Source organism: Coregonus clupeaformis, chromosome 40 (assembly GCF_020615455.1).
Source record: "Coregonus clupeaformis isolate EN_2021a chromosome 40, ASM2061545v1, whole genome shotgun sequence".
Taxonomy (NCBI): Eukaryota; Metazoa; Chordata; class Actinopteri; order Salmoniformes; family Salmonidae; genus Coregonus; species Coregonus clupeaformis.
Genome location: NC_059231.1, coordinates 6,262,612 through 6,285,133, shown reverse-complemented (window position 1 = coordinate 6,285,133; position 22,522 = coordinate 6,262,612). Strand labels below are relative to the sequence as shown.

Sequence of the window (22,522 nt, the reverse complement as noted above, 5' to 3'; positions counted from 1 at the left end):
TTTTGAGCAGTGTATATACATACACACTGTCACGCCCTGGCTCTGGGGACTCTTTAATGTTGAGCCAGGATGTGTAGTGTCTATGTTGTATTTTCTATGTTTCGTTCTAGTTCGTGTTTTCTATATTGGCCAGGGTGGTTCCCAATCAGAGGCAGCTGATTCTCGTTGTCTCTGATTGGGAACCATACTTAGGCAGCCGGTTGGCACTAGTTCATTGTGGGATCTTGTTCTGTATAGGTTTGTGTTGGTGAACCTGTAGACTTCACGTATCGTTTTTTTGTTTTGTTATTTGTGGAAAGTACTCATTAAAAGATGTACGCATATCACGCTGCGCCTTGGTCCGCTGTTTATGACGATCGTGACACACACACACAGTTGGAAGTCGGAAGTTTACATACACTTAGGTTGGAGTCATTAAAACTAGTTTTCCAACTACTCCACACATTTCTTGTTAACAAACTATAGTTTTGGCAAGTCGGTTAGGACATCTACTTTGTGCATGACACAAGTAATTTTTCCAACAATTGTTTACAGACAGATTAATCCACTGTATCACAATTCCAGTGGGTCAGAAGTTTACATACACTAAGTTGACTGTGCCTTTAAACAGCTTGGAAAATTCCAGAAAATGATGTCATGGCTTTAGAAGCTTCTGACAGGCTAATTGACATCATTTGAGTCAGTTTGGAGCTGTACCTGTGGATATATTTCAAGGCCTACCTTCAAACTCAGTGCCTCTTTGCTTGACATCATGGGAAAATCAAAAGAAATCAGCCAAGACCTCAGAAAAAGAATTGTAGACCTCCCCAAGTCTGGTTCATCCTTGGGAACAATTTCCAAACGCCTGAAGGTACCATGTTCATCTGTACAAACAATAGTACGCAAGTATAAACACCATGGGACCACAGAGCCATCATACCGCTCAGGAAGGAGACGCGTTCTGTCTCCTAGAGATGAACGTACTTTGGTGCGAAAAGTGCAAATCAATCCCAGAACAACAGCAAAGGACCATGTGAAGTTGCTGGAGGAAACAGGTATAAAAGTATCTATATCCACAGTAAAACGAGTCCTATATCGACATAACCTGAAAGGCCGCTCAGCAAGGAAAAAGCCACAGCTTCAAAACCGTCATAAAAAAAGCCAGACTACGGTTTGCAACTGCACATGGGGACAAAGATCGTACTTTTTGGAGAAATGTCCTCTGGTCTGATGAAACAAAAATAGAACTGTTTGGCCATAATGACCATCGTTCTGTTTGGAGGAAAAAGGGGAAGGCTTGCAAGGTGAGAAACACCATCCCAACCGTGAAGCACGGGGGTGGCAGCATCATGCTGTGGGGGTGCTTTGCTGCAGGAGGGACTGGTGTACTTCACAAAATAGATGGCATCATGAGGAAGGAAAGTTATGTGGATATATTGAAGCAACATCAGTCAGGAAGTTAAAGCTTGGTCGCAAATGGGTCTTCCAAATGGACAATGACCCCAAGCATACTTCCAAAGTTGTGGCAAAATGGCTTAAGGACAACAAAGTCAAGGTATTGGAGTGGCCATAACAAAGCCCTGACCTCAATCCTATAGAAAACGTGTGGGCAGAACTGAAAATGCGTGTGTGAGCGAGGAGGCCTACAAACCTGACTCAGTTACACCAGCTCTGTCAGGAGGAATAGGCCAAAATTCACCTAACTTATTGTGGGGATGGTGTTCTCGGGGTGATGAGAGGTCTTGGGTTTGCACCAGACATAGCGTTTTCCTTGATGGCCAAAAAGCTCAATTTTAGTCTCATCTGACCAGAGTACCTTCTTCCATATGTTTGGGGAGTCTCCCACATTCCTTTTGGCGAACACCAAACATGTTTGCTTATTTTTTTCTTTAAGCAATGGTTTTTTTCTGGCCACTCTTCCGTAAAGCACAGCTCTGTGGAGTGTACAGCTTAAAGTGGTCCTATGGACAGACACTCCAATCTCCGCTGGGGAGCTTTGCAGCTCCTTCTGGGTTATCTTTGGTCTCTTTGTTGTGTGGTATCTGGACAATTTATGACTTTGCTAATGGTTGCAAATGGTCTTAGAGGATGTTGACTCAGCTTAAGGGAGCATCTGGAGAGCAGTTCTATAGGGGCACCCTAAAGCAGAGGAAGTCTGTTAGGTGGAGTCCTGCGATTGGTCTGTAGGGGAAAACACCCATATCAGGTTACATAGGATATATACTATGGTTTGGGACAAAGGAAGGGAGAATAACATATTTAGAGATTGGGTCCGGTTATTCTCCAGATGTCTGCAGATATCTGTAAATTGGCGCTGAGATCTTCAAATGTAATAAATAATTATAATCGAGGACAGTGTCAGCGGAATTCTTGTTCTCACAGCATCTCAGCATTGTTTTCTCGACACTACAGTTGCCTCTCTAATTAATGTCCTCCTTGCCTGGTCCGTGAGTTTTGATGGGTGGCCCTCTCTTGGCAGGTTTGTTGTGGTGCCATATTCGTTCCATTTTTGAATAATGGATTCAATGGTGCTCCGTGGGATGTTCAAAGTTTCAAATATTTTTTTTTATAACCAAACCCTGATCTGTACTTCTCCACAACTTTGTCCCTGACCTGTTTGGAGAGCGCCTTAGTCTTCATGGTGCCGCTTGCTTGGTGGTGCCCCTTGCTTAGTGGTGTTGCAGACTCTGGGACCTTTCAGAACAGGTGTATATATACTGAGATCATGTGACAGATCATGTGACACTTAGATTGCGCACAGGTGGACTTTATTTAACTAATTATGTGACTGAAGGTAATTGGTTGCACCAGATCTTATTTAGGGGCTTCATAGCAAAGGGGGTGAATACAAATGCACACACCACTTTGCCATTATTTATTTTTTATAATTCTTTGAAACAAGTATTTTTTTTTCATTTCACTTCACCAATTTGTACTATTTTGTCTATGTCCATTACATGAAATCCAATTAAAAATCAATTTAAATTACAGGTTGTAATGCAACAAATTCCCGCTCCTCTTTCTATTCTGGTTTGAGCCTGTTTGCGCTGTTCCGTGAAGGGAGTAGTACACAGCGTTGTACGAGATCTTCAGTTTCTTGCCAATTTCTCGCATGGAATAGCCTTCATTTCTCAGAACAAGAATTGACTGGTGAGTTGCGACTTCTTCACCATACTGTATGTGTGGGTGGACCATTTCAGATCGTCAGTGATGTGGCCGCCATGGAATTTGAAACTTTTCACCTTCTCCAATGCGGCCCCGTCGAGTACTGGACATACCGGTAGATATTTTCATATAGGAAGTCAGTGCATTCAGTAACAGATGATTCATCATTCTCAATTTTTTTAAACTGCATCATGTCAGTGGAATCGTTTTAAAACACATTTTTTTCTCCCAATAAGACCAAATATCTACTGTATGTTTTCTCTCCATTTAGCAACAGTGCCACTTACTGGCCATGTTGATGGCTTCAGTGTGATCTTCATGATTATGTCATCATATGTCCTGCCATGGATATCCAGACTGTACATTTACGTCATTTAGCAGACACTCTTATCCAGAGCGACTTACAGTTAGTCTTTACCTGTGCACTTCATTACAACATGCTTGATGCTTAACTAAAAAGCTGACTCAATGGAAACAGTGTAATCTGTCTAATTCAGGCTGTTGGAACTTGGGAGGTTCATCACCTACAAGTAGAAACGCTATTCTTTTAGGATTCTTACATTTATGCTACTTTTTAAATAATCGATGCATCAGTCACACTTCTGAAATGTAGAATTTGGAATACAGGTATGTGTGTGAGTTAAGTAAATGTAACATCAATCTACTCTCAAAACATTGCATTGACCTCACTTTTGCAGTGTGGAAAAGCAATGTCATATGAAGCCACTTTTTCATGCTTTCACAGACAAGCTTTTAATAGTTAATAAGAAAGCTTATAAACATATTCAAAGCACTGTAAAACGACAAAATAAACAATACCGGAAATAACAAGCCAAGGCACAATACACAGAGCAACTGATAACACAAACTTCATGTAGTTATACAGTTGCAGTTGAAATCGAAGCTTTCAATTTCTCTTCGATTTTTCTTTTCTTTTTTTCTTCATTCTCTATATAAAAACATTAACTCACAAATAATTGTCCCTTTTATTTTAAAGATTTGTTTTATATACACAACATTGTATTTACATGGTCTAGTGTATTTACACAACATTAACAAGTGGCACTGTGTAGTTTTGAGTTTTTGTTCCCTACATGTGTCTTAAAAAACTAATTAAATGATCAATAAAAATTCAACACCACTTTCTGTTTCTGACATATCCAGTAGCAATCATGGCTACCCAGTCATCTGCAAAGTGCCGACCATTGTTAAGAAGCAAGAACTGTGGTTTCGGTTTTACAAAAATACAACTCGTCTACCCTCCCATACCTACCCCACTTTCCTCCCCTCCTGCTTCCAAACAGAACCCCACAGTAACCAAATATGCTATCACAACACTTTGAACAAATCTCAATGCTGGACATTTGTGAAATTAACATTTGATGATTCTGGAAACCCAGGTCTTGTATGTGGCATTCTGTAGTCTTGTCTTTATGATGCGTCATCATAATCCTCTCCAGGCATAACAGAGTGAGTGGGATCCATGTATAATCAAATGAGGGTTTTGTGGATTCCACACAGGCTTCTTACAGCATGGACACATAGGTCACAATGTATTCATGTCCAATATACCTGCTATAGCTGCATCACACACGTCTCCTCAGGTCAATAAGATGGAACTATGGCAAATGAGTTTACAAGAAAGCAGGCTTTAATCCTGGTATACAACATTGGGCTAGAAATGATGACCAGGTTATGGTGAAATGGTAGGGGGTTCGCTAATGGTTACACAGACACAGCATCACCAGTCAGGGCATAATACATACACACAACAGAAACTGATGTGTCACACACACACACACACACACACACTAAAAATACACATGCTTGCTGCACTCTCTCACACTCATACACATCCTCACACACATACACAGGCATACAGCAGTTTGGTTGTGCAGAAGAGTGCATCGGAGAGGGTGTCACTACCTGCAGTGCCAAGATGCCAGCAGCCAGGTAACCAAACAAAGCAAGAAACAGCCTCTTTCATGAGAAGAAGAGTAGCTAAAACTATAAACAAGCTGATAACGCCCATACAAGAGCTGATGAAAATGTAAATACAGTTGAACCAGTGTGAAAAGAAGGACACCTCGTGTTGTCAGATGTTTGAGTGAAACATGTCATAATTGTGTTGGGTACAAGTACAACAAATGCCCAGAAATCTGTACCTAAAACATCCTAAGTGATTATCATCTCCAATAAAAAGAATGTGTGTTAAAACCTCTAAGTACAATTTGAAATATATCCAAAAGGGAGGAGGTGGGGTTTCGTTGAATGCTTTTTGTGTCCTCTACATTTTTAAAGAGACAGACACACAAACAAAGACAGCGAGGAACGTAACTTAAAGGTTGTTTTAAGGTCGTGTCTCACTTTTCTTCGCTTTATTTGCCTTAGTGGCTGTGGACTTTGTCAAATTGCTTAGAGTAGATCCTTCCCATCTTGAAACAGTAAAAAGTTATAAAAGTTTACCAACTGGACAGTTTAACATGCCAATCAATGGCTCCTTGTTTGTTCTATGCAAGCACCAAGGCATAGCAACACATCAGCCACAAGGTTAGCTAGGGTTAGACACAAAGTGCTCTGATGTGTAGTGTCTGAATTTGACAAAAGCAAAAATAAATTAAACCACTATTTTCATTAAAAAGTAAAGAATCACACTACTTTTTCCTACCTATGATTTCATTTGGGAAGCCTGAAGCTAAGATTCATTCTAACAAACACTTTGTTCAATGGACAGGGTTTGACAAACTAAAACACAATAAATATTATTTGAAAAAGATCTGGAGTCTCTCGTTCGGCCGGAGGGACATGGAAGAAAAGGCGTGTCCGTCTTGCAGATTCATTTGGAGGGGCTCATCGGTCACTCTGAAAAACATTCCCTCTCTCGCAGCCCCGCCCATTCATTGCACTTATGGCACTACTACAGCAATTTCACCATGTTTTAAATGTCTTTTTTTAATTAACCCTGAACACACAATGTCCCTAATGGTACCTATTCAACATAACTGGATTCATTTGTCTATGATTTTCAGTTGTTTGTTTTTTTGACGGCGTAAAGTGCAACAGTGCTTTGTTCTCTCCTCGGCCCAGGGCGGTAAGGATGGTAACCAGGGCTCCTCCTCCCTGGCACTGGGCTGACCCAGGTCCAAGGGGTCAGGGTTCAGGGCAATCACTGGTCGCGCTAGTCTCACTAGTCACACTGGTCACACTAGCGCTAATGCTAACACTAACATCCTCCTCTTCTTCTTCTTCTTCTCCATTTTCTACTTCTTCTCGTTCTCTCTGGTAAAGGGTGGACTTCAGGGGTTTGACCAGGCCTTCCTCGTAGACCCTCAAGATGGCTTCACACACAAACTTGTACTGGCTCTGAGGACACAGAAGAGAAAAGGAGAGAGGGGGAAGGAAGAGAACGTCAACAACATTAGGAGCCAATGGCAAGGTATGAGCAAACGAGCCAGGACAGCCAGTTTTTATTTTTTATTTTACCTTTATTTAACTAGGCAAGTCAGTTAAGAACAAATTCTTATTTACAATGACGGCCTACACCGGCCAAACCCGGACGACGCTGGGCCAATTGTGCGCTGCCCTATGGGACATTCAAGCCTGGAATCGAACCAGGGGGTCTGTAGTGATGCCTCAAGCACTGAGATGCAGTGCCTTAGACCGCTGCGCCACTCGGGAGCCCAGTGATTGGGATACAGAGGCAGCCAGGTGTGAATAAACAATCTGAACAGCCAACTTCCCTGAGGTGGGGTGCAGTGGTGTGTGTGCCACGAATGTGTTTGCGCGTGTGTACATATGTGTGTATGTTTACGTCAGTCTGTGTACGTGTACTAGGGAAAGAGTGTGAGTGGGTGTGTATGTGTGTGCTCGCACTTAGTTCATTGTGTATGTGTGTACTTAGTTTAGTGTGTATGACTGGAGGAAGGAAACGCATGGTAGCCCCCTCTTTTCCCCCGAACCCTGCGGATGTGCTAGCCTCATTAGAGCTCAGCATATTCTAATGAGATTACCACTGCAGCATCATCATCATTACATTTTCATTTTAGTCATTTAGCAGACGCTCTTATCCAGAGCGACTTACAGGAGCAATTAGGGTTAAGTGCCTTGCTCAAGGGCACATCGACAGATTTTTCACCTAGTCGGCTCGGGGATTAGAACCAGCGACCTTTCGGTTACTAGCACAACGCTCTTACTCACTAAGCTACCTGCATCATCTCTACCCCTGCTACCCTGGGTCTGAGCACGGGGCCAAATGGTACTCTTGTGAAGTTCTCCAGAGACTTAAGAGAGTGTGCATCCCAAATGGTACCCTATTCCCTATATAGGTGCACTACTTCCAATAGGGCTCTGGTCAAAAGTTTCGTTCATTTTCGTTCTATTATCTATACAATAGGCCATCATTGATTTTGGCCCAATAGGCCTGGCATATAGACCCCTTTCTGTGTTTGCAAACACTGCCGCACGAGGGCAATGTGCGCAAGTTGGTGGCAGAACACAGGGGCGTTCTGTTCTCATAGAATGCCAGCAAAAAAAGCCTCTATTTACATGTTGCTTATGAGTGCATTTCACACTACTTTTGGATTATAATTGGATTTTAAGGCTCGTATGAATGCCCTGCTTAATATAATGTGTGTGTCAATATCGCAAATCAACTGCATTATACTTTAAAAAACACTTGAACTTCAACCAGTACAATGGCTCTTTGGCTAGCTTTTGCTACAGCCTATATCAATGAGCGTTAGCATTTTAGCTAACAACTGCTGCTACAACCAAATATAATCTTAGCGACTGTTCAAGCATGAATCAAAACATCATTGTAAGCGTATGAGAACCCCAAAAAGTAATTTTGTTTAGAAGTAATAAAAACGTAAATCTATGTTGAATGGGCACAGATGGCGATGGCTTTCTTACTGCAGCCAAGAGTCGCGCGTATCTGACGTCAGTGTGTCGTGTACTGGAAAGGGGTCTATTACCGCTTTGAAGGTCCTTTCCGTTTTGATAGGGTTATTTGACCTAAAATCCTTTAGGCTTTAACCTACAGAAACAACGACGCATCCCTGCCCAGTCTGACAACAGTGGCCCAAACGGTGTTTAGCATCCGCAGTGGCACTGCAAGCACTGAGAGGGTATTCTCTGATGCTGGCCTGTTCTCCAGGTACCATCGCATGAGCTTGAAGCCACAGACTCTGGCCATACTCATGTTTCTAAAAATGAATTCCAAGGCACTGTAGATGGAGCCTAATAAGGCATTTTTTGTTAAACTTGTATTTAATTCTAAGTAAGTCACAGCCTATATGAGCAATGTATAGACTATAATGATTTAATACAACAACATGTTGTTTAGATGCTGAGCCCTTTATGTCCCTACCAGCTTATTGTGTCTCACTCGCTAAATGCTTCACTATGTATTTCTTTGTAGGCTATAGCCTTGAAATAATTTAAATAATATAGCCTAAATATTTCATTTTCATTCCTTCTTAGGCTCCATGTCTGGCTCCTGACCTATTTAGAGTGTTTATAAGCTGTTTAATACGACATGTAGCCTATTTGAAATGATGAGTGCTTCTTAGTCACCTTTTTCTGTTGTTTATTAAAATACTTTTCATTCAAATCATATGATTTGGTTTCAATAGGCTACTTCAAAACCAAATGATAGGTCCAGGTAGTCACCGTGCACCGTGAGCGATGAGTGGGATTTCCGACTGCTCAACTCCACTTATATACTCTGTTTAATGGGGGGGACTATGTATGTACTAAAATGGGGGGACTATGTATGTACTAAAATGGGGGTACTATGTATGTACTAAAATAGGGGGACTATGTATGTACTAAAATGGGGGGACTATGTATGTACTAAAATGGGGGGACTATGTATGTACTAAAATGGGGGGACTATGTATGTACTAAAATGGGGGGACTATGTATGTACTAAAATGGGGGGACTATGTATGTACTAAAATGGGGGGACTATGTACAAAAAGTGCTGTGATTTCTAAACGGTTCCCCCGATATGGATGAAAATACCCTCAAATTAAAGCTGGCAGTCTGCAGTTTAACGTCATTGTATCATTTCAAATCTAAAGTGCTGGAGTACAGAGCCAAAACAACCAAACATTTGTCCCTGTCCCAATACTGTTGGAGCTCACTGTATTATACTGTAGCCCAGGCTCAATACCAGAGAACCTGGCGAGTGAATGAAACTAAATCCTTACACCTAGCCTAAAGATTGGAATCTGGAGAGACAATGGCATTGTCATGGCACAAGAGATTATCACTGGTAAACTGTAACAATGGAAAGTCTACCATTGACAATACAACAGGGATGAATAAAGCATCATCCTAGTAGGATGATCCTCTCCTTTCAGTTAGTAACACTGTACTATTCTACACTGTGCTCCATCTGTTATTACTTCGCACACTAACACAGATTGTTTCGGTCGTCTTCAGAGGCTAGCAGGAGCCATCTTGAATGAGGCGAGAGAGACGAGCCTGCCCAGAGAAAGAGAGGAGAGAGAGAGAGAGAGGAGAGAGAGAGAGAGAGAGAGAGGAAGAGAGAAGAGAGAGAGAGCAGAGAGAGAGAGAGAGAGAGAGAGAGAGAGAGAGAGAGAGAGAGAGAGAGAGAGAGAGAGAGAGAGAGAGAGAGAGAGAGAGAGAGAGAGAGAGAGAGAGAGAGAGAGAGAGAAAGAGAGAGAGAGAGAGAGAGAGAGGAGGATAAATAGAAGGTTATGAAAGGAGGACTTACGGGGGTCTGAATCATCATGGCTCTCTGGTCCCTCATGGTTCTGACTATGTCTAATGGATAGATGGGCTGACTGCACTCCATCAGGCACAACGCTGTCTCCATGGTAATGAGAACTCCCGTTCGGCCAATCCCCGCGCTGAGTGATGACACACGAGCGGGAGAGAAGGGGAGAGGAGGAAAGGGGGGCGGAGGAAGAAGTTTCACTATAAACTCATGACATAATTTCTACCTTTTAAAACCCGAGTCAATTCCGCAGCCCCGCTGAAAATCCAATTAGCATTATACAAAAATCCCCATCCAAATCTGTCTTTTTAAACTAGAGATATCTGCATGGGCTGTGTCTCAATCCACCATATCCGGCGATATCAGCCTTCCGCGTCTGCAGTGAAAGGAGGCAGAGCTACAGTGGTGTTTGTCAGACCATGAGACATCCCGAAAATCTGTAGCGTCCGAATGGTTTGGCCTACAAACTATTATGACCCCTCTTTGGAAAGGTGAGTCTCTCGGTTGTTTTTCTCTACGCCGCCCACAAGCCTCACAAGACTCGCCTGAAGGTAGCCAGGTACCAGTTAAAAAATATGATGGAATAGTTTAGCGCCTAAAAAAAGGCGTTAAATATGTGTCAAAATAAATACAATAGTTTCCTGATCTTTCTTATATTTCTCAGATATAGGACAGGCACTTCAAAACATACTTCCTTTAGATTTTTGGGGGGACTATTTGTTTTTCCATGTATGAATCTGTTATTCAATGCTTTTATATGGGCTAATAGCAGTAAGGCCAAATTCAATGTTTTATCCCCAAAAAAACATGTATATACTTAAAGGGGTCCTACAATTCCAAATCAAATATCTAAATGATCCATACTCTGACCATTTTAAAACAATTCCATATGTTAGCTTAGTAGAACCCCCCTAGGCTTATACTCTTGAGGGTTAAAACAGTGGATAATTATTTTTCTGGCATATAGCAACACACATAAAGATCAGTTTATGGAATTAAGTCTAGATTCGAATCCGGAAATCTCCCAATCCCTGGGTGCTATACATTAAATACGTTCCAGTGTGTTGTTGAGACATGTCTTGGCTGAGTCAGATAGGTCTTACTTTAGCCAAGTTATCTGCCTGAGACGTGGATTTCTAAAGGTGTTTAGGTGTTCTATCTGGAGTGTTCTGGGCTGCTGGACTGTGTACTACAGCAGCGTGTAGGAGTCTAGTAGGACATTCAGACAGTTCCACAAAGAGGGAGAGGAGTAGCCTCTGTAGTCGAGACACTAGGACTGAGGTCAGATCGAGGGACCCTGCGATGAATGCACAGAGTTGTTTAGTGAAAACATAGACCATTTTCACTCGAGATTTCCTTGAGTGTTTCTTGCTGTACATCTAAGGATGTGTGTCATGCATTATGCTCCCTACCTGCAGTGGACCACCATGGGCTCATCCTTGCCGGCTCGTTTGCTCCGCACCAGGCTGACAAAGTCCAGGAAGTCCATGGAGTCATCTGGGACGCCGTGGTCCGGCCAGGCCACGTACTGGATCTGGGTCAACTCCCGGACCTCCTCGCTCTGTCACCACGGCAACACAACAGTACAGTCAGTGCAATGTCGCCATGACAACAACAACAACAAAAAACGACTATGCTCTGCACCCCCCTTTATTAACATTCCCCACCACGACACACACTGAGACACCTCACTGACAATGGTGGAGCACAGCCAGACCAGCACGGTTAATCAAAGCTATTATGGGATGTGTGTTTGCCCTTTCAACATCATCTATCAGTGTCGCTATGGTAACACACACAGGCTGCATGTTAATACTGGAAGCCTCATGGCTGTAGATGCCGGTCCCTATGGCAACATGATGATCCACCGTACCTGCACCGTATGAGGCCGAAAAATAAGACGAGTCACCATGGCAACTCTTTTAAACGCTTTAAGCGATAGTTCCAATGCTGTGTTTGTAACGCTTTGAATCATTTTTAGCTGTGATCCACCATTTCGCTAAGTTTACTTTGACTTCCAAATAGTTGACATTGCATTAGCACTGGCCATTGGGAAAAGCAACAGTGACTGGTGAGCATCATGTACCTCGAGGTGTGTGAGGGTCATGTCTCGGACCAGGAAAGCGGAGTTGCCCTCCTCAGTGAGACAGTCCAGCTGGAAGCGGCCGTACGTGGCAGTGCTGTCAGGGTTGGGCCAGTACTGATGACACTTTACCTGTTCGCACAGAGCAACAACATCAGGCCTCGGACACATTAGAATGGCATCAATGATGGAAAAAAAAATAGGATAAATTAAATGTTTCTTTACTCCACAAAAACTCATGTGTATATTGAGTGCCTGACTAGGACCTAGAGTTTTTCCTTCTTAGGTTACACTGTTCAGGAAAAACACCCAGCACCCTTTCCCTGGAGGCCCAGAGAGGATACAGTACATGTCTAACCCTACTGTACATACCCGTCCCCTCTCCACCTGGGTGGTGAGCATGACCACCATAGAGGAGCCCTGCTCCCAGGTCATCTGCCAGAAGTCGGGGCACGTGTTGGGCAGCGGTCCCTGGCACGCAATGTACCGGTTGATCAGGCTGGACGCCGGGATCTCCATCTACAGTACAGGGAGGAGAATAAGACCTGTGTGTTGGGCTGTTAACGATCAACAGTGTGTGGGCATGAAAGCATGTGTCCATTTCCAGTCCTTGGAGTGGAGACTACACCTCCATCTTGGCCGACAGAGGCCTATTTTAGGCCTGCTGAACAAAGAGTCCATGGTAGTGTGGGTCGACTGAGGCGAACAGCATATGTGATGAGGGAGGAGGTTAGAGCCACTCACGTTGATGTAATTTGCATTGATGTAGTCATCTGTGCTTTTCAGAATGACCCGCGTGGCGTCATCTAAAAACAAAAGAGAAGGAGAGAGAGGGGGAGAGAGAAAGGAGTGTGAAATGGTGGGTTAACACAGACTAAGAAAAGTAAAGAGTGAACTGTGTGTTGGAGACTGTGATGTGATACTCACAGGGTGAGATGTCTCTGTAGCGGTTTTTGGAAATGTTTTGAGGTAATTTGGCACACAACATTGTCATTCCAGGACTTTTCCGGTAAAGTTGCTGTGAGAAAATAATAAAAGCGTTAGGAGAAAAAAAACCTTGACTGGTAATCTCAAATCTTACTTTAACTCTACACAAGCACCTCGTTCTTTAACCCCCTCAATACATTTAGAAATGTGGAGCAAGGAGCCATGATATTTCGGCAAAGCATCAAAAATGAAATGTTTACGTAAATACAGTCTGAGAATGCCTGCTTTGTCTGAATGTTCAGAATCTGAATGCCTGCTTTGTCTGAATGTTCAGAATCCGAATGCCTGCTATGTCTGAATGTTCAGAATCTGAATGCCTGCTATGTCTGAATGTTCAGAATCCGAATGCCTGCTATGTCTGAATGTTCAGAATCAGAATGCCTGCTATGTCTGAATGTTCAGAATCCGAATGCCTGCTATGTCTGAATGTTCAGAATCAGAATGCCTGCTATGTCTGAATGTTCAGAATCTGAATGCCTGCTATGTCTGAATGTTCAGAATCCGAATGCCTGCTATGTCTGAATGTTCAGAATCAGAATGCCTGCTATGTCTGAATGTTCAGAATCCGAATGCCTGCTATGTCTGAATGTTCAGAATCAGAATGCCTGCTATGTCTGAATGTTCAGAATCAGAATGCCTGCTATGTCGGAATGTTCAGAATCAGAATGCCTGCTATGTCTGAATGTTCAGAATCAGAATGCCTGCTATGTCTGAATGTTCAGAATCAGAATGCCTGCTATGTCTGAATGTTCAGAATCCGAATGCCTGCTATGTCTGAATGTTCAGAATCCGAATGCCTGCTATGTCTAAAGCTGCTTCCACCTGCTGTGTGTGGAATTCAAGAGACGCTACTAATCTTTAAAATGTTCATACATACATTGTGAAGTGCAGTAGCGGATTAAGACGAAAACACAATTATTTGTATAAACCCACACATGAACGGAAAACATTTTCTCAGTGCATACCGGTATGTCTGGTCTGTATGTGTGTGCGCGTTTCCTTTGCCCTCACACTTTAGCACATTCTTCTAGTCTAATAACACAACAAGGCAGAGAAACAGTAAGCTGTTAAGTGTGCCTGATGAAAGACAGGAAGTTATCGGAATGCGGAGGAAGAAATGATAACACTGGTGCTTCTCAACACCTTCAACGAGCGGCCGACGCATCAAAGAATTAGCCTTTTGTTTTAAAGTAAACTACTTGGGGCCTCCCCGAGTGGCGCAGCGGTCTAAGGCGTCACTACAGACCCGGGTTCGATCCCAGGCTGTGTCACAACCGGCCGTGATCGGTAGTCCCATAGGGCGGCGCACAATTGGCCCAGCGTCGTCCGGGTTAGGGGAGGGTTTGGCCGGGGGGGGGGTCTTTTTTTACTTGGCTCATCGCGCTCTAGCGACTCCTTGTGGTGGGCCGGGTGCCTACAGGCTGACCTCGGTCATCAGTTGAACAGTGTTTCCTCCGACACATTGGGGCAGCTGGCTTCCGGGTTAAGCGGGCGGGTGTTAAGAAGCATGGTTTGGCAGGTCATGTTTCGGAGGACGTATGACTCGACCTTCGCCTCCCGAGCCCGTTGGGGAGTTGCAGCGATGAGACAAGATCGAAATTGGGGAGAAAAAGGGGGTAAAAATACAATAAATAAATAAAGTAAACTACTTGACTTGGTGATTATTCCTCACACAGTAACAGGTATTACAGTAGTTGTCTTATGTGCCATAACCTAGAAGTGAGGGGCATCACCCTGCACTTGGAGGGCACAGTAAATAACAGCAATAAAGCTGATACTGTAGAACTTGTGTAACACTAGTCCTAAGCAACATTTCCCTCCAGAAAGTGGTAACCTCCTTTGTGCACTCAATGAGGTGAAACCAATAGTGCAGAAACTAGGGGGAGCTATTGCGCTCACCACATTTCCAGTCACCTCAGAAAATACAAAAAATAATAAACTGAACAAGACCAACATGACTCGAGGTACAACCAAAAATCACAAGAACATTGGGAAGAAGTCTTGCTCACGAAAGCTTTTAATTTGTAGATGAGGTGAGGGGAGGACTGACTCACGTCAAACTGGGCTAGTACTTCCCCGCTGACCAGACCCTCCTTTAGGGTGTTCATGGAGTCCTTCCAGGCGTCCTGGTCCAGCTGACTGGGGTCCTGGGGACACTTCTCTGGGATGTACTGGAAGTCTGGCTCAGTCTCCTGCTTCTCATCCACCATGTCATAGATGGCTGGAGACACATGGAAGGAAGCAACATGGTTAGTTAGAACAGTGTCATGAGAAGAATTGCATCTCTTATTATTACTGTAATAAGTCTTAGGCTCTGCTCAGTTTCAATATTCACACCAGCATACCACTTAAGAAGAAGCAATGTATTAGGTATGCATTCTAACTGGAATGCTATACGCTAGTGTGGATGTTTGAAGGTAGCCTATCTTTTGTTTGATGTCACTTGCTCTTCTACCTATATTGTAATGATTTGGCCTGTTTTAACTGTACATTTTAATAGTGGTCCCGTGTAGCTCAGTTGGTAGAGCATAGTGCTTCCAACGCCAGGGTTGTGGGTTCACTTCCCACGGGGGACCAGTACGAAAACAGTATGAAAATGTATGCACTCACTACCGTAAGTCGCTCTGGATAAGAGAGTCTGCTAAATGATGTAAATGTAAAATGTAGTAAACCCAAGGAGATTACTTAGTCACCAATCGGAACCCTCTCCTCACCATTGGGCCTGACCAATAGGATGAGCTCTCCTGAGTGGCTCTCACAGCTGGCCTTGATGAACATGACCACCTGGTCGTGAGTGTGCTCTGAAATGTCTCGACCGTTGATCAGAACCACCTGGTCACCTTCGTTCAGACGAGGGACACACAGATCAGCCTGTAGAGGGTTGGAGGAGAACGTGATCAGAACACGGTTGGGTCAAGTGGTTAGAGTGGTACTGGGAAGAACAGACTAGAACACTGGGCCTCTAATTCATAAAGCATCTCAGAGTAGGAGTGCTGATCTGCGATCAGGTTATCCCCGTCCATATAATCTTATTTATTATGATCCAAAGGCTAAACTGATCCTATATCAGCGCTCCAACTCTGTGACTCTTTGTGAATATGGGCCCTGTAGCAATAGCTTGTGGTAAATTACAACAAAGAGAACTAAGTGCTGTTCATTCTCTTTGACTTCAAAGATCAACATCAGAGTAACATCCTGAAGCCTTTTAAGTTGAGCCGTGACGGGACTGCTACTTTTGTTCACTCGATCTAGAATACCTCACAATCAAATACCGACCGCATTATCTCCCAAGAGAATTCTCTTCGGCCATCGTCACAGCCATGTATATTCCCCCTTAAGCCGATACCACGACAGCTCTCAAGGAACTACACTAGACTTTGTGCAAACTGGAAACCGCATATCCTGAGGCCACATTTATTGTAGCTGGGGACTTTAATAAAGCAAATCTGAGGAATACGCTACCAAGGTTTTACCAAAACATTGCCTGCACTACTCGCGCATCAAAAACTTGACCATTGTTACTCTCCCTTCCGGGACGGCTACAGGGCCCTCCCCCGCTCTCCCTTCAGCAAATCAGATCACGCCTCCATTCTGCTCCTCCCTTCCTATAGGCAGAAACTCAAACAGGAAGTACCCATGGTAAGGTCTGTTCAACGCTGGTCTGACCAATCGGAATCCATGCTTCAAGATTGTTTTGATCACGCGGGCTGGGATATGTTCCGGGTTGCCTCTGAGAATAACCTTGACGTATACACCGACACGGTGACTAAGTTAATCAGGAAGTGTATAGGGGATGTTGTTCCCACCGTGACGATTAAAACCTATCCAAACCAACAAATTTGGATAGATGGCAACATTCACTCAACACTGAAAGCGTGAACCACCGCATTTAACTACGGCAATGTGACTGGGAATATGGTAGAGTACAAAGAGTCCAGTTATGCCCTCCGTAAGGCAATCAAATAGGCAAATCGTCAGTACAGAGACAAAGTGGAGTCGCAATTCAACAGCTCAGACACAAGGCGTATGTGGCAGGGACTCCAGACAATCACAATTATAAAGGGAAAACCAGCCACGTTGCGAACAACGACACCTTGCTACCGGACAAGCTAAACACCTTCTTCGCCCCCTTCAAGGAAAACTCACACGGGCGCCGACGCAGGCCACAGCCGCTTCAGAGGAATGTGAGCTCTTGTTCTCCGTGGCCGACGTGAGTAAGACATTTAAGCGTATTAACCCTTGCAAGGCTACCGACCCAGACGGCATCCCTAGCCGCGTCCTCAGAGCATGTGCAGACCAGCTGGCTGGAGTGTTACGGACATATTCAACCTCTCCCTATCCCAGTCTGCTGTCCCCATTTCCTTCAAGATGTCCACCATTGTTCCTGTATCCAAGAAAGTGAAGGTAACTGAACTAAATGACTATCGCCCTGTAGCACTCACTGCTTTGAGAGGCTAGTTAAGGATCATATCACCTCTACCTTACCCGACACCCTAGACCCACTGCAATTTTCATACTGCCCCAATAGATCCACGGATGACGCAATCGCCATCGCACTGCACACTGCCCTATCCAATCTGGACAAGAGGAATACCTACGCAAGAATGCTGTTCATAGACTACAGCTCAGTCTTCAACACCATAGTACCCTCCAAGCTCATCATTAAGCTTGAGGCCCTGGGTCTGAACCCCGCCCTGTGCAACTAAGTCCTGGACTTCCTTATGGGCCGCCCCCAGGTGGTGAAGGTAGGCAACACCACTACGCTGATCCTCAACACAGGGGCCTTACAAGGGTGCGTGCTCAGCCCCCTCCTGTACTCCCTGTTCACCCATGACTGCGTGGGCACGCACGTCTCCAACTCAATCATCAAGTTTGCAGACGACAACAGTCCTAGGCCTGATTACCAACAACGACGAGACAGCCTACAGGGAGGAGGTGAGGGCCCTGGCGGAGTGGTGCCAGGAAGATAACCTCTCCCTCAACGTCAACAAAACGAAGGAGCTGATTGTGGAATTCAGGAGACAGCAGTGGGAGCACTCCCCCATCCACATCGACAGGGCCACAGTGGAGAAGGTAAAAAGCTTCAAATTCCTCGGCGTACACATCACTGACAAACTGAAATGGTCCACCCACACAGACTGTGTGGTGAAGAAGGTGCAACAGCGCCTCTTCAACATCAGGAGGCTGAAGAAATTTGGTTTGGCCCCTAAGACCCTCACACACTTTTACAGATGCACCACTGAGTGCATCCTATCGGGCTGTATCACTGCCTGGTACGGCAACTGCACCGTCCGCAACCGCAGGGCTCTCCAGAGGGTGGTGCGGTCTGCCCAACACATCACCAGGGGCCCAATGCCTGCCCTCCAGGACATCTACAGCACCCGGTCTCATAGGAAGGCCAAAAAGATAATCAAGGAACTCAGCCACTCGAGCCACAGCCTGTTCACCCCGCTACCATCCAGAAGGCGAGGTCAGTACAGGTGCATCAAAGCTGGGACCGAGAGACTGAAAAACAGCTTCTATCTCAAGGCCATCATACTGTTAAATAGTCACCACTAGCCGGCCCCGCCCAGTACCCTGCCCTGAACTTAGTCACTGTCACTAGCCGGCTACCACCCGGTTACTCAACTCTGCACCTTAGAGGCTGCTGCCTATGTACATAGACATGGAACACTGGTCATTTTAATAATGGAACACTGGTCACTTTAATAATGTTTACATAATGTTTTACCCATTTCATATGTACAGTATATATTGTATTCTAGTCAAGGCCTATCGTATTTAACTACTGCTGTACATATACTATTCTAGCCTACGTATTCTTCAGACATACTACATATTCTATCCACATACTGTCAATGGTGTCTATACATCCCATTACATACATATATATATATATATATACACATTTATACTCCGGACTCCGACATTGCTCGTTGTAATATTTATATATTTCTTAATTACATTATTTTACTTTTTTAGATTTGTGTATTGTTAGATATTACTGCACTGTTGGAGCTAGGAACACAATAATTTCTCTAACCCACAATTAACATCTGCTAAATATGTGTATGTGATCAATCACATTTGATTTGATTTCTGAGTGATGTCAAATCAGACCAGTTCAATGTACTTTACATTGACAGACAAGTGTGAGTCTACCGTATGACTGGCTCATCTTACTTCTCGCTCCAAACAATGGAACGTTTCATACAGCGTGTGAATATGTGTGTGTTGGAATGAGAGAGCGTGAGAGGGAACAAGACAGAGGGAGGGAAAGAGAGACAGATAGAAGGGAAAGATGGAGAGAGAAATAGCGAGAGAGATGACGGGTAGAAAGAATGTGAGTGTGAGGGCAGAAGTGATAGGGAAAGTGAGAGCGTGTTTCTGAGTATCTGAGAGAGAAAGAACATGAGTATGTGTACTGTAAATGTATGGGGTGTTGGTGATAGTGTTACAACATACCGATGTCCCAGGGGCCACACGAGACACGATGACCGGCACCTTCTGATCAGCTCCACCCTAAAACCAAGGCAATGGAGAGGGCTAAACAATCTGACCATATCACCAGCTTTTCTTGGTCAAGTCAAATGGTCAGGATTAGGAGCAGTAGGATTAGGCGATTACCCTCAGGGCATTGCCATGGCATAGTATTATATATTTAAAAATATATTATAATAAAGATGTTTCATTGCCACATACACCGGATAGGTGCAGTGAAATGTGTAGTACAGCACCCCTGGAGCAAATTAGGTTTAAGTGCCTTGCTCAAGGGCACATCGATAGATTTTTCACCTTGTCGGCTCACCTTGACGTTGAAGCCAAATCGTCTGTTGTCATCCGGCCTCATCTTGACCAGCACCAGATTGTCGTGAGGGACAACACCGTTCAACTGTAGAGAAAGACATAGGGATGTGTTAAAACATGTCTACATTGGAAAGGACGTAAGCTCCTGACAGCCTAAAGAGCCTCTGAAGGACCCAGAGTGCTTCACAGGTCAAAAGGTCAGAAAAACCCTGGCCCTAGTTCTAAGTCATTTGGGTCCAGCTGAATAAATAAATAATGAAACAAAATGAAAACAGTGGTAGATTGAGTCAGGGTGGACTTACCATGGTCTTGTCGGTTGCCATGGGGATGTCGTACATCTCGTTGATGTGGTTGTCTAGGAGACTCTGCTGGGAGTGGGCCAGGATGATCTGGCTCAGGTTCTTCCTGGACTGTTTGGGAGGCAGGGCCGGGGGCCGACCATCTACTGTCTCTGGGGAGCTGGCGAGAGATACACAGACAGTGTTAGCGAATGGTACAGTACGTTCAGTCTATCTGTCAGCCAGTCAGTCCCTTTTCAGTCCTTGATCTTTTTTCAAGATAAGGCACGTTCCATTTCCTAAAATACAACAGAGCTAACAACAGAGCTCAGTAAGCCATTCAGCCAATCAGAGCTCTTGGATAAGCAGAAACTCCAGTTGCCCGTGGCCATTGGCTAATAGCAGAGCAGAGCTCCTAGAGCACATCCTCCAACAGAGAGAGACAGTGTGTGTGTGTGTGTGTGTGTGTGTGTTGTACTGTGTAACTACCTAACCATCCCAGTCACAGTGGGTGTGTGTTGTACTGTGTAACTACCTAACCATCCCAGTCACAGTGGGTGTGTGTTGTGTACAGTGTACCTAACCATCCCAGTCACAGTGGGTGTGTGTTGTGTACAGTGTACCTAACCATCTCAGTCACAGTGGGTGTGTGTTGTGTACAGTGTACCTAACCATCCCAGTCACAGTGGGTGTGTGTTGTGTACAGTGTACCTAACCATCTCAGTCACAGTGGGTGTGTGTTGTGTACAGTGTACCTAACCATCCCAGTCACAGTGGGTGTGTGTTGTGTACAGTGTACCTAACCATCTCAGTCACAGTGGGTGTGTGTTGTGTACAGTGTACCTAACCATCCCAGTCACAGTGGGTGTGTGTTGTGTACAGTGTACCTAACCATCCCAGTCACAGTGGGTGTGTGTTGTGTACAGTGTACCTAACCATCCCAGTCACAGTGGGTGTGTGTTGTGTACAGTGTACCTAACCATCCCAGTCACAGTGGGTGTGTGTTGTGTACAGTGTACCTAACCATCCCAGTCACAGTGGGTGTGTGTTGTGTACAGTGTACCTAACCATCCCAGTCACAGTGGGTGTGTGTTGTGTACAGTGTACCTAACCATCCCAGTCACAGTGGGTGTGTGTTGTACTGTGTAACTACCTAACCATCCCAGTCACAGTGGGTGTGTGTTGTGTACAGTGTACCTAACCATCCCAGTCACAGTGGGTGTGTGTTGTACTGTGTAACTACCTAACCATCCCAGTCACAGTGGGTGTGTGTTGTGTACAGTGTACCTAACCATCCCAGTCACAGTGGGTGTGTGTTGTACTGTGTAACTACCTAACCATCCCAGTCACAGTGGGTGTGTGTTGTGTACAGTGTACCTAACCATCCCAGTCACAGTGGGTGTGTGTTGTGTACAGTGTACCTAACCATCTCAGTCACAGTGGGTGTGTGTTGTGTACAGTGTACCTAACCATCCCAGTCACAGTGGGTGTGTGTTGTGTACAGTGTACCTAACCATCTCAGTCACAGTGGGTGTGTGTTGTGTACAGTGTACCTAACCATCCCAGTCACAGTGGGTGTGTGTTGTGTACAGTGTACCTAACCATCCCAGTCACAGTGGGTGTGTGTTGTGTACAGTGTACCTAACCATCCCAGTCACAGTGGGTGTGTGTTGTGTACAGTGTACCTAACCATCCCAGTCACAGTGGGTGTGTGTTGTGTACAGTGTACCTAACCATCCCAGTCACAGTGGGTGTGTGTTGTGTACAGTGTACCTAACCATCCCAGTCACAGTGGGTGTGTGTTGTGTACAGTGTACCTAACCATCCCAGTCACAGTGGGTGTGTGTTGTGTACAGTGTACCTAACCATCCCAGTCACAGTGGGTGTGTGTTGTGTACAGTGTACCTAACCATCCCAGTCACAGTGGGTGTGTGTTGTGTACAGTGTACCTAACCATCCCAGTCACAGTGGGTGTGTGTTGTGTACAGTGTACCTAACCATCCCAGTCACAGTGGGTGTGTGTTGTGTACAGTGTACCTAACCATCCCAGTCACAGTGGGTGTGTGTTGTGTACAGTGTACCTAACCATCCCAGTCACAGTGGGTGTGTGTTGTGTACAGTGTACCTAACCATCCCAGTCACAGTGGGTGTGTGTTGTGTACAGTGTACCTAACCATCCCAGTCACAGTGGGTGTGTGTTGTGTACAGTGTACCTAACCATCCCAGTCACAGTGGGTGTGTGTTGTGTACAGTGTACCTAACCATCCCAGTCACAGTGGGTGTGTGTTGTACTGTGTAACTACCTAACCATCCCAGTCACAGTGGGTGTGTGTTGTGTACAGTGTACCTAACCATCCCAGTCACAGTGGGTGTGTGTTGTGTACAGTGTACCTAACCATCCCAGTCACAGTGGGTGTGTGTTGTGTACAGTGTACCTAACCATCCCAGTCACAGTGGGTGTGTGTTGTGTACAGTGTA

At 44.7% G+C, this 22,522-nt stretch overlaps 1 protein-coding gene across 3 annotated transcripts in view; it reads right to left on the bottom strand.

Annotated features, from left to right (window-relative positions):
- Nucleotides 1-4,116: 4,116 nt before the first annotated feature.
- The window catches only part of LOC121555173 (tyrosine-protein phosphatase non-receptor type 4), a 107,674-nt gene continuing 89,268 nt past the window's right edge, over nucleotides 4,117-22,522 (bottom strand). For all 3 annotated transcript variants that reach the window (XM_041868999.2, XM_041869000.2, XM_041869001.2), the window contains 12 exons: nucleotides 20,069-20,225; nucleotides 19,768-19,851; nucleotides 19,425-19,481; nucleotides 15,674-15,830; nucleotides 15,014-15,180; nucleotides 12,900-12,990; nucleotides 12,717-12,778; nucleotides 12,345-12,491; nucleotides 11,976-12,104; nucleotides 11,302-11,450; nucleotides 9,887-10,022; nucleotides 4,117-6,507 (listed from right to left, as the gene is read on the bottom strand). In XM_041868999.2, the coding sequence (XP_041724933.1) occupies nucleotides 6,295-6,507; nucleotides 9,887-10,022; nucleotides 11,302-11,450; nucleotides 11,976-12,104; nucleotides 12,345-12,491; nucleotides 12,717-12,778; nucleotides 12,900-12,990; nucleotides 15,014-15,180; nucleotides 15,674-15,830; nucleotides 19,425-19,481; nucleotides 19,768-19,851; nucleotides 20,069-20,225 (1,549 nt within the window). In that variant the 3' untranslated portion in view covers nucleotides 4,117-6,294. The remainder of the gene's footprint in view (nucleotides 6,508-9,886; nucleotides 10,023-11,301; nucleotides 11,451-11,975; nucleotides 12,105-12,344; nucleotides 12,492-12,716; nucleotides 12,779-12,899; nucleotides 12,991-15,013; nucleotides 15,181-15,673; nucleotides 15,831-19,424; nucleotides 19,482-19,767; nucleotides 19,852-20,068; nucleotides 20,226-22,522) is intronic.